Genomic DNA, 12,674 nt, shown 5'->3' with positions numbered 1-12,674 from the left:
CATACTTGTAGTTTCGTCCTGAGTCAGGCCTCTAGCATTTATACTCAGAACTTAACACCAACCAGCCATTCCTACCCTTCATGACTCTCCACCTGGGAAGAGGCTAGTGTAAGGCTAGTGCAAGCTAGCCTCTGCCACCCCGAAGCACACTAGCTCCACAGAGAACATAGCCCCAGACCAAGGGCTCACTGCTGGACATAACTGCACCTCAGGTGACAACACAACAACCCAATAGAACAAAGAGGGAGACAACGTGCCCCAACCTCATTGGACGTTGGGACTTTTGTCTCCCAGATCCCCTCCACACCAGGGGGTGATGACTGTGGTGACTGTTAACCTCAAGGCTGCTGAAACCAAGCAGGACCCTATGGGACCTTCCCGGTCACAGAGCTCTCTGTGTCCCCTGCTTCTTTTTTGTAGGAAAAGCTTTGGTTTCCTCGTCCTCTTGAGTTTTAAAGACCAGGCTCAATAAGTTAATAATTAGAGAATCGGGGTAATGCAGAAACAAAGAAAAAGCAGTCAAGCAAGAAAAGTAATAGTAACTTAAACAATAAGTCAGCCATAAAACAGAGTCAGAGGACTGTGGTTCCTCCCTGAGGGATCCAGATAGCAATCTGATACACACTCTTGAATTGTTTTTATAGACACCAGCACCCCACCAGATCCTGACCACCAGCACATGGACCCCCGACTATAGGAGAGACCCCCAACTGTGGGGAGCCAGAAGACTGATGATTTAGGTTCCCGAAACATTATCCTGTTGCCTCACCACTCACCAGTCAGAAAACTGTGTACGAGCTGATCATGTTACCCATGACCCTCTCCCTCACTTTGTCTTTAAAAACTCATCCTTGAAAGCCATCAGGGAATTGAGGTCTTTTGAGCATGAGCCACCTGTTATCCTTGATTGGTGCCCTACAAATAAACACTGTACTTTCCTTCACCACAATCCCGTGTCAGTAGATTGGCTTTGCTGCACGTGTTGGGCGAGCCGACCCAAGTGCAGTTCGGTGACAGTGACTGTTAACCTCAAGGCCAAGATGCAAAAACGCCTCCAGTGGATCAACCCAGAAGACTCTACAGAGTACTACTTTCCTGAAATAGCTAACTGCTTGCCTCATGACCCTTGCCTCTATAAAAACCCTTGAAAATCTGTAAGTCCCCTGCTGACTGCCTGGCAGCATTAGACATCATTTCAGCTTATGGCAAGCCAAACAATGTATTCTAAACTATATGAGCCACAATGAGGCACCTCTAGCCTGACTGACCTGCCTAGACCCCATGGTCAGGGAATTCTCAGTGCTGTGTTCCCTGCTCAGTGTACTAGATTACAGCTTTTGCTTTCTACCTGATGTATCCACAACAGGCCTACTCCCCTCATTATTCCCAGCACCACCACCACTGCCAGCACATCCTCCATACCCAAAAAGCTACCTCCACACCTCTCTACATCTCATCCACAACTCCTTCCTGCTGCATGCCACAACCCTGCCCCACACCACAACCCTAGATCCTACATGACAAATATATTCATACAAACCTGCAAGGTGGCAGCTCAGGACTTGCAAGTAAAAAGATGGTGGGTCTGTGAGCACTCAGGGCGAGATGTACAGCCCCATGTCCCTACGTATCCTATAGCTCTTCCTGGTTATCAGACCCTTGTACTAATTCCCTCCAAAACACCTCGAGCCTCATTTAGGCTGGACCAAACCCTAACCTAGACCCTACACATGGCACCCTGTGGGTAGGCATCAAAGTAACTGCAGTACTTTCTGAGGGCTACCAACTATACTCAGACACAAAGGCTGGACCTCACCCTGTATACTCATCGCCTCTTAATGATGAATAACACCTCATTCATAGTCTGTTGTGGATCTGACTCAAGGGGCTGGAGCAGGTCTACTTGACTCTGCCCAGTCTGCAAGCTATCCATGGAGATGATCCCTATTATTGTAACACTGTTACAGGCCAACCTCCAGAAGTCAAGAGATACAGGTCATGCTTAATATCACTAAAGTATTTCAACAAATTCCCACATTCCGAGGTCCCTGATTTGTTCTCATGGCTCTCGACATCCACCTGAGGGCAATGGTTAAGACCTGGATTCCAAACAGTAGCAAGTCTATTTATCATAGGCTTCATCATTATTGCCTTGGTTAAATGTGCCTTAAGGTGGCTTCAGAAAACAATACTGGGACTTCCCTGGTGGTCCAGTTGTTGGGACGCCATGCTTCCAATACAGGGGGTGCAGGCTTGCTCCCTGGTATGGGAACTAGGATCCCACATGCCATGCGGCATGGTCAAAAAAAAAATTTTTTTTTAAAGAAAGAAAACAATACCTATGTCCTTTAACTTACCCACTACACAAGTGATTGTTATTCCTGATGACAAGGAATCACAGGATAGACTGTCAAGAGTTTAACTAAGGGCTTCCCTGGTGGCACAGTGGTTGAGAGTCTGTCTGCCGATGAAGGGGACACGGGTTCGTGCCCCGGTCCGGGAAGATCCCACATGCCACAGAGCGGCTGGGCCCATGAGTCATGGCCGCTGAGCCTGTGCGTCCGGAGCCTGTGCTCCGCAGCGGAAGAGGCCACAACAGTGAGAGGCCCGCGTACCACAAAAAAAAAAAAAAAAGAGTTTAGCTAAGCTACTCTACTGCATCGCTGCCTCTGAATCCATATTGTTTGGCTAAGTATCCTGCAGGGATCTCAAATTGACACGAGCCCTCATGCAAGTGCATGCTCTAGATAGCAGTCCACAGAGTCACAAGCTAATGTAAGTTCCTAATATGACTTCCCCAAGAGCCCCTGTGATCAACAGTGCCCCACCTCCCAACATCTTCCCCTTATATACCTCTTAGATAAGACCCCTGTGGGGCTTACTGAAACCCCACACTTTTGTTTTGAGTTGACCAATCCAGCCTTAGCCTGGGAACCACAAAGTACTCCACCCATGGATCCTAACAAAGGCATGTGCCTCAGGTCCTGCCTCTCTCTGTCTGCACTCTGCTTTGACTACTATCTGTGGTCCCTGAAGGCATGCCATGTACTTCCTCTAGAATATATATATAAATATACACACATGTATATACATATATGCACACACATAAATATAAGTAAAGAAAAAGATCTAAAATCAATAATCTATGGAGGAGCTGCAAGATGGCGGAAGAGTGAGACACGGAGATCACCTTCCTCCCCACAAAAACATCAGAAATACATCTACATGTGGAACAACTCCTACAGAACACCTACTGAACGCTGGCAGAGGGCCTCAGACCTCCCAAAAGGCAAGAAACTCCCCACATACCTGGGTAGGGCAAAAGAAAAAAGAATAAACAGAGACAAAAGAATAGGGACGGGACCTGCACCAGTGGGAGGGAGCTGTGAAGGAGGAAAGGTTTCCACACACTAGAAGCCCCTTCACAGGGAAAGACTGCGGGTGGCGAAGGGGGGAAGCTTCAGAGCCATGGAGGAGAGCGCAGCAACAGGGGTGTGGAGGGCAAAGCGTTGAGATCCCCGCACAGAGGACCGGTGCCAACCAGCACTCACCAGCCTGAGAGGCTTGTCTGCTCACCCGCCGGGGCGGGCGGGGGCTGGGAGCTGAGGCTCCGGCTTCAGAGGTCGGATCCCAGGGAGAGGATTGGGGTTGCCGGTGTGAACACAGCCTGAAGGGGGCTAGTGCACCACAGCTAGCCGGGAGGGAGTCCGGGAAAAAGCCTGGAGCTGCCGAAGAGGCAAGAGACTTTTTCTTGCCTCTGTTTCCTGGTGTGCGAGGAGAGGGGATTAAGAGAGCTGCTTAAAGGAGCTCCAGAGACGGGCGTGAGCCACGGTTAACAGCACAGACACCAGAGACGGGCATGAGATGCTAAGGCTGTGGCTGCTGCCACCAAGAAACCTGTGTACGAGCACAGGTCACTAATCACACACCCCCTCCCGGGAGCCTGTGCAGCCCCTCACTGCCAGGGTCCCGTGATCCAGGGACAACTTCCCCGGGAGAGCGCACAGCGCGCCTCAGGCTGGTGCAACGTCACACCGGCCTCTGCCGCCGCAGGCTTGCCCCACCTCCGTACCCCTCCCTCTCCCCGGCCTGAGTGAGCCAGAGCCCCCGAAGCAGCTTCTCCTTTAACCCCGTCCTGTCTGAGCGAAGAACAGACGCCCTCAGGCGACCTACACGCAGAGGCGGGGCCAAATCCAAAGCTGAACCCCAGGAGCTGTGCGAAAAAAGAAGAGAAAGGGAAATTTCTCCCAGCAGCCTCAGGAGCAGCGGATTAATTCTCCACAATCAACTTGATGTACCCTGCATCTGTGGAATACCTGAAGAGACAACAAGTCATCCCAAATTGAGGAGGTGGACTTTGGGAGCAACGATACATATATTTTTTCCCCTTTTTCTCTTTTTGTGAGTGTGCATGTGCATGCTTCTGTGTGTGACTTTGTCTCTATAGCTTTGCTTTTACCATTTGTCCTAGGGTTCTGTCTGTCTTTTTACTTAAAAAATTTTTTTTCTTAATATAATTATTTTTATTTTAATAACTTTATTTTATTTTATCTTCTTCTTTCTTTCATTCTTTTTTTTTTCCTGCCTTTTATTCTGAGCCGTGTGGATGACAGGCTCTTGGTGCTGCAGCCAGGAGTCAGTGCTGTGCCTCTGAGGTGGGAGGGCCAACTTCAGGACACTGGTCCACAAGAGACCTCCCAGCTCCACATAATATCAAATGGTGAAAATCTCCCAGAGATCTCCATCTCAACACCAAGACCCAGTTCCACTCAACAACCAGCAAGCTACAGTGCTGGACACCCTATGCCAAACAACTAGCAAGACAGGAACACAACCCCATCCATTAGCAGAGAAGCTGACTAAAATCATAATAAGGCCACAGACACCCCAAAACACACCACCAGACGTGGACCTGAAAGACAAGATCCAGCCTCATCCACCAGAACACAGGCACGAGTCCCCTCCACCTACACAACACACTGAACCAACCTTAGCCACTGCGGACAGACACCAAGAACAACAGGAACTACAGTCTGCGAAAACAAGTCCTGAAACACAGTAAGTTAAGCAAAATGAGAAGACAGAGAAACACACAGCAGATGAAGGAGCTAGGGAGAAAACCACCAGACCTAACAAGTGAAGAGGAAACAGGCAGTCTACCAGAAAAAGAATTCAGAATAATGATAGTAAAGATGATCCAAAATCGTGGAAACAGAATTGAGAAAATACAAGAAACATTTAACAAGGAACTAGAAGAGCTAAAGAGCAAACAAACAGTGATGAACAACACAATAAATGAAATTAAAAATACTCTAGAAGGGATCAATAGCACAATAACTGAGGCAGAAGAATGGATAAGTGACCTAGAAGATAAAATACTGGAAATAACTACTGCAGAACAGAATAAAGAAAAAAGAATGAAAAGAATTGAAGACAGTCTCAGAGACCTCTGGGACAACATTAAATGCACCAACATTCAAATTATAAGGGTCCCAGAAGAGGAAGAGAAAAAGAAAGGGACTGAGAGAACATTTGAAGAGATTATAGTTGAAAACTTCCTTAATATGGGAAAGGAAATAGTTAATCAAGTCCAGGAAGCAAAGAGAGTCCCATAAAGAATAAATCCGAGGAGAAACACACCAAGACACATATTAATTAAACTATCAAAAATTAAATACAAAGAAAAACAATTAAAAGCAGCAAGGGAAAAACAACAAATAACACACAAGGGAACCCCCATAAGGATAACAGCTGATCTTTTTTTTTAACATCTTTATTGGAGTATAATTGCTTTACAATGGTTAGTTTCTGCTTTATAACAAAATGAATCAGTTATACATAGACATATGTTCCCATATCTCTTCCCTCTTGTGTCTCCCTACCTCCCAACCTCCCTATCCCACCCTTCTAGGTGGTCACAAACCACGGAGCTGATCTCCCTGTGCTATGTGGCTGCTTCCCACTAGCTATCTATTTTACATTTGGTAGTGTATATATGTCCATGCCAGTCTCTCACTTGATCACAGATTACCCTTCCCCCTCCCCATATCCTCAAGTCCATTCTCTAGTAGGTCTGTGTCTTTTTTCCCGTCTTACCCCTAGGTTCTTCATGATCTTTTTTTTTTCTTTCTTAGATTCCATATATATGTGTAAGCAAACGGTATTTGTTTTTCTCTTTCTGACTTACTTCGCTCTGTATGACAGACTCTAGGTCCATCCACCTCACAACAAATAACTCAATTTCATTTCCTTTTATGGCTGAGTAATATGCCATTGTATATATGTGCCACATCTTTATCCATTCATCTGTTGATGGACAGTTAGTTTGCTTCCATGTCCTGGCTATTGTAAACAGAGCTGCAATGAACATTTTGGTACATGACTCTTTTTGAATTATGGTTTTCTCAGGGTATATGCCCAGAAGTGGGATGCCTGGGTCGTATGGTAGTTCTATTTATAGTTTTTTTATGGAATCTCCATACTGTTCTCCATAGTGGCTGTATCAATTTACATTCCCACAAACAGTGCAAAAGTGTTCCCTTTTCTCCACACCCTCTCCAGCATTTATTGTTTCTAGATTTTTTGATGATGGTCATACTGACCAGTGTTAGATGATATCTCATTGTGGTTTTGACTTGCATTTCTCTAATGATTAATGATGCCGAGCATTCTTTCTTTGGGGAAATGTCTATTTAGGTCTTCTGCCCATTTTTGGATTGGGTTGTTTGTTATTTTGTTATTAAGCTGCATGAGCTGCTTGTAAATTTTGGAGATTAATCCTTTGTCAGTTGCTTCATTTGCAAATATTTTCTCCCATTCTGAGGGTTGTCTTTTCATCTTGTTTATGGTTTCCTTTGCTGTGCAAAAGCTTTTAAGTTTCATTAGGTCCCATTTGTTTATTTTTGCTTCTATTTCCATTTCTCTAGGAGGTGGGTCAAAAAGGATCTTGCTGTGATTTATGTCACAGAGTGTTCTGCCTATGTTTTCCTCTAAGAGTTTGATAGTGTCTGGCCTTACATTTAGGTCTTTAATCCACTTTGAGTTTATTTTTGTGTATGGTGTTAGGGACTGTTCTAATTTCATTCTTTTACATGTAGCTGTCTAGATTTCCCAGCACCACTTCTTGAAGAGGCTGTCTTTTCTCCACTCTATATTCTTGCCTCCTTTATCAAAGATAAGGTGTCCATATGTGCGTGGGTTTATCTCTGGGCTTTCTATCCAGTTCCATTGATCTATATTTCTGTTTTTGCGCCAGTACCATACTGTCTTGATTACTGTAGCTTTGTAGTGTAGTCTGAAGTCAAGGAGCGTGATTCCTCCAGCTCCATGTTTCATTCCCAAGATTGCTTTGGCTATTTGGGGTCTGTTGTGTTTCCATACAAATTGTGAAATTTTTTGTTCTAGTGCTGTGAAAAATGCCAGTGATAGTTTGATAGGGATTGCATTGAATCTGTAGATTGCTTTGGATAGTAGAGTAATTTTCACCATGTTGATTCTTCCAATCCAAGAACATGGTATATCTCTCCATCTATTTGTATCATCTTTAATTTCTTTCATCAGTGTCTTATAATTTTCTGCATACAGGTCTTTTGTCTCCTTAGGTAGGTTTATTCCTAGATATTTTATTCTTTTTGTTGCAGTGGTAAATGGGAGTGTTTTCTTAATTTCACTTTCAGATTTTTCATCATTAGAGTATAGGAATGCCAGAGATTTCTGTGCATTAATTTTGTATCCTGCTACTTTACCAAATTCATTGACTAGCTCTAGTAGTTTTCTGGTAGCATCTTTAGGATTCTCTATGTATAGTATCATGTCATCTGCAAACAGTGACAGCTTTATTTCTCCTTTTCTGAATTGGATTCCATTTATTTCTTTTCTTCTCTGATTGGTTTATCCTAGGTAGCAAGGCTGGTTCACCATGCAAAAATCAATGTAATCCATCATATCAACAGGCTAAAGAAGAAGAACCACATGATCATATCAAGTAATGCAGAAAAAAGTTTTGGCCGAATCCAACACCCACTCATGTTAAAATAAAAAAAAAACCCTCTCAGTAAACCAGGAATAAAGGTGGGAATTCCTCAATTTGATAATGAATATCTACAAAAAACCTACAACTAACATCATACTTAATGACGAAAAACTAGAAGCTTTCCCACTAAAATCAGGTACAAGGCAAGGATGCCCCCTCTCAGCACTCTTTTTCACATTATACTGAAAGTCCTAGCTGAAACAATAAAACAAGAATAGGAAATGAAAGGTATATTGATTGGGAAGAACAAAATGAAGCTGGTCTTTTTTCACAGATAACTTGGTTGTCTATGTAGAAAATCTGAAGGAACCTATAAAAAAACTCCTGGAGCTAATAAGCAATTAAAGGAAGGTTACAGGATACAAGGTTAACATACAAAAGTCAACTGACTTCCTATATACCAGCAATGAAGTAGAATTTGAAATTAAAAACACAATACCATTTACATTAGCACCCCAAAAATGAAATACATAGGTACAAATCTAACAAAATATGTACCAGATCTATATGAGGAAAAGCACAAAACTGATGAGAAAAATCAAAGAACTAAATAGAGAGATAGTCCATATTCATGAATAGGAATACTCAATATTGTCAAAATGCCAGTTCTTCCATTCTTGATCTATAGATTCAATGTAATTTAAAAAAAAAATCCCAGCAAATTATTTTGTGGAAATCAACAAACTGATTCTAAAATTTATATGAAGAGGCTAAAGACCCAAATTGGCCAACTCAGTATTTAAGGACAAGATCAAAGTCAGACGACTGACCCTGCCCAACTTTAAGACTTGCTATAGTAATCAAGACGGTATGGAATTGGTGAAAGAATAGATCAATAGATCAATAGAAAAGAACACAGAGCCCTAAAATAGTCTCATATAAATATAGTCAACTGATCTTTGACTAGGAAGCAAAGGCTATACAATGGAGTTAAGAGAATCTCTTCAACAAATTGTGCTAGAACAACTGGACATCTACATGCCAAAAAAAAAAAAAATAGAGTCTAGAAACAGACCTTACACCTTTACAAAAATTAACTCAAAATGGACCAAAGATCTAAACATAAAATATAAAACTCCTAGAAGTTGTAAAAGAAAAAAAAAAAAAACTCCTAGAAGATAACAAAGGAGAAAATCTAGGTGACCTTGGGTTTGGTGATAAGCTTTTAGATACAACAGCAAAGGCATAATCCATGAAAGAAAGAATAGATAAGCTAGACTTCATTAAAATTAAAAATTTTGCTCTATGAAAGCTCTGATCAAGAGAATGAAAGACAAGTCACAGACTGGGAGAAAATATTTGCTAAAAACTTATCTGATAACGGACTGGTATCTAAAATATACAGAGAGCATTGGAGACAAGATGGTGGAACAGAAGGACTTGAGCTCCCCTCCTCTCATGAAAACACAAAAATCACAACTAACTGCTGAACAACCATTAACAAAAAAAGACTGGGACCTACCAGAAGAGATATTCTACGTCCAAAGACAAAGAAGAAGCTACAACAAGACGGTAGGAAAGGTGCTTTCGCGATAAAATATACAAAGAACTCTTAAAACTCAACGAGAAGAAAACAAACAACTCAAAAAATGAGCCAAATATCTTTAACAGGCACCTCATCAAAAATATACAGATGGCAAACATATAAAAAGATGCTTGTGATATTATGATTTATAATAAGAAATATATATTTGGTCTTCATCCCCATTTCTGGCACAGAACTCCTAAAACCCTTAGAATTTCCTAAGTGATGAGAGCAACAAAGTTGTCTTTTGTTCTGTTAATGAGGTGACTTTTGGACCACACCTCTGGTTGCCAGGAGAACCAACCATGTGATTAGAGGGTTGGAACTTTCAGTCCCAGTTCCCTGACCTCTGGGGAGGGGAGAAGGTTTGGAGGGTGAAATCAATCACTGATGGCCAATGACTTAACCAATCATGTCTATGTAATGAAGCCTACATAAAAACCCCAAAGGAGAGGGTTCAGAATTGGGGAACCAGAACACTTCCACCATGCCAGGCCCCAAACTCCATGAGGACAGCAGCTCCTTTGTTCAGGACCTCATCCTATATGTCTCTTCATCTGGCTATTTATTTGTATCCTTTAATATACTCTGTAATAAATTGGTAAGCTAGTGAGCAAACTGGTTTCCTGAGTTCTGTGAGCTGCTCTAGCCAATCAATCGAACTCAAGGAGGGGGTCATGGGAACCTCTGATTTACAGCCAGTCTGTCAAGTAACAACTTGGATTTGCAATTGGCATCCTGAGTTTGAGGGGGAAATCATTGGAACTTCCAGTTTGTAGCCAGTTGGTCAGAAGCACAGGTAACCATCTGGGCTTGTGACTGGCAACTGAAGTAGAGGGAAGTCTTATAGAACTGAGCCCTTTCCCTGTGGAATCCGATGCTATCTCTGGGTAGATAGTGTCAGAATTGAACAGAATTGTAGGACACCCAGCTCGTGTCCCGAGCATTGCTTGGATACCACTCTACATATTGGAATTGGGTTCAGAATCCTTAATGCTCTATATCACATGACATTAGGGAAATTAAAATTAAACAACAATGATATGTCACTACGCACCTAATAGAATGGCTCAAGTCCAGAACACTGATAACACGAAATACTGACAAGGATGCTGAGCAATAGGAACTCTCATTCACTGCTGGTGGGAATGCAAAATGGTATAGACACTTTGGAAGACAATTTGGCTGTTCTTACAAAACTACACATACTCTTACCATATGATCCAGCAATAACGCTTCTTGATATTTACCCAAATGATATTTACCCAAAGGTTATGCTGATATTTACCCAAAGGTTATGTTCACACAAAAATCTGCCTAAGAATGTACACAATAACTTTATTCATAATCACCAAAACCTGGAAGCAACCAAGGATGTCCTTCAGAAGGTGACTGGATAAATATACTGTGGTACATCCACACAATGGAATGGATGCAGTGCTAAAAGTAAATGAGCTATCAAGCCATGAAAAGATATGGAGGGAAATTAAATGCATATTAGTTAGTGAAAGAAGCCAATCTGAAAAGGCTACATACTATATGATTCCAATGATATGACATTCTGGAAAAGGCAAAACTATGGAGACAGTAAAAATATCAGTGGTTTCCAGGGGTTTGGGGTGGAGGAAGGGATGAACAGGTGGAGCACAGAGGATTTTTAGCCTAGTGAAATCACTCTGTATAATACTCTCATGGTGGATAAATGTCATCATATGTTTGTCCAAACCTATAGATCTACACCACCAAAGAATGGACCCTAATGTAAACTATGGACTTTGGGTGATAATGTGTCAATGTAGGTTCATCGATTGTAACAAATGTACCCTCTGGTGGAGGATGTTGAGAATGGGGAAGGCTATGCATGTGTTGGGGCAGGGGGTATATGGGAAGTTTCTGTACTTTTTGCCCAATTTTGCTGTGAACCTAAAACTGCTCTAAAAAATAGTCTATCAAAACAAAACAAATCATAGTACCTTTAGGAAAAGAACAACACCCTAAAGAGTTCAATACAAATTTTAAAGAAACAGCTAAATAAACACTGGAATGATTTTCTCTACTCTCTTTGCCTGTCAAAACTACATATCCTTCAAAGTACAACTTGAACACCACTTTCTCAGTGATGTCTTCCCCAACTTCTGGACATACTTAGTCACTCCACTTCCTGCGATCCCATCCTGCTATCACAGTACTAACACCATGTTATAGAGTAGGAGTTCTCAAATTTTAGTGAGCATCAGAATCACCTGGGAGAACTTGTTAAAACAGGTTTCTTGTCCCGGTCAAGATCTGAATTTGGAGATTCTGAGTCTGAAGCCTATGAATTTCTGTTTCTAACATCCTCCCAGATGATGCTAATGCTGTTGGTTTGTGGACCACACTTACAGTAGCAGTTATGCTTTATTCTACACATGGCTGGCTCCCGTAAGACTGAGAGCTCAACAAGGAACCTCATCCAGCACACAGTAGGCACTGAATAAATGTCTTACTCTTTTTTGCTTCTTTTTATCAGCCTCTTCCTGTAAGTTTTGAAGGGCGCTTTGCATGAGCTTCAGGTTCAAGTCCTGATCTTCTCTGTATTCCTGCTGAATATGCTCCATCTTCTCTTGGAGGGCTTTTTGCAAAGCAGCCCTTATTTCCTGTTTTGTCTTCTGTTTCTTTAGCCTATCCTGTTCATTCTCAAGTTTCACCTGTGCTTTGTCATTTTCCTATGGCAGAACAATAGTGAAGATACTGTATCAGTACAGTTGGACAAAACAAAGAAGTTAATGCATTTCATTTAAGAGGTGAGAATAAACGGTTTCTTGGAAACACACACTCCTGGGTGAAAAGGTACTATAAGAAATAAAACTTGCCTTTTCATTGCTGAATCAGCAATACGGCTTTGTGAAATTGCTGTCTGTGTGTGATTATAAAGTAATAAATAGTTGTGGAGTTCAAAATGCAGAAAAGTATAAGGATAAATCACTTTTATTCTTAATACCCATTCACCCGCTACCATTCTCAACGTTTTGGTGTATTGACCTTCCAGACTTTAGTCTTCTATGCACATCTGCACATCTAGATTTGGATACATTATTAACCAGCAATAAGAGTCCAGAAATGGAGATGTCCACATCA

General features: G+C 42.1%; 1 protein-coding gene across 1 annotated transcript in view; it reads right to left on the bottom strand.

Annotated features, from left to right (window-relative positions):
- Positions 1-12,674, bottom strand: part of CFAP53 (cilia and flagella associated protein 53) — a 70,714-nt gene that overhangs the window by 21,501 nt on the left and 36,539 nt on the right. Inside the window, exon 5 of the mRNA XM_004266087.4 lies at positions 12,044-12,262. Coding sequence (XP_004266135.3) covers positions 12,044-12,262 — 219 coding nt within the window. The remainder of the gene's footprint in view (positions 1-12,043; positions 12,263-12,674) is intronic.

The sequence above is a fragment of the Orcinus orca genome, chromosome 15, assembly GCF_937001465.1.
Source record: "Orcinus orca chromosome 15, mOrcOrc1.1, whole genome shotgun sequence".
In the NCBI taxonomy this organism is placed as follows: Eukaryota; Metazoa; Chordata; class Mammalia; order Artiodactyla; family Delphinidae; genus Orcinus; species Orcinus orca.
Note: the sequence above shows the minus strand (reverse complement) of the source record. Positions and strands in the feature narration are given on the sequence as shown.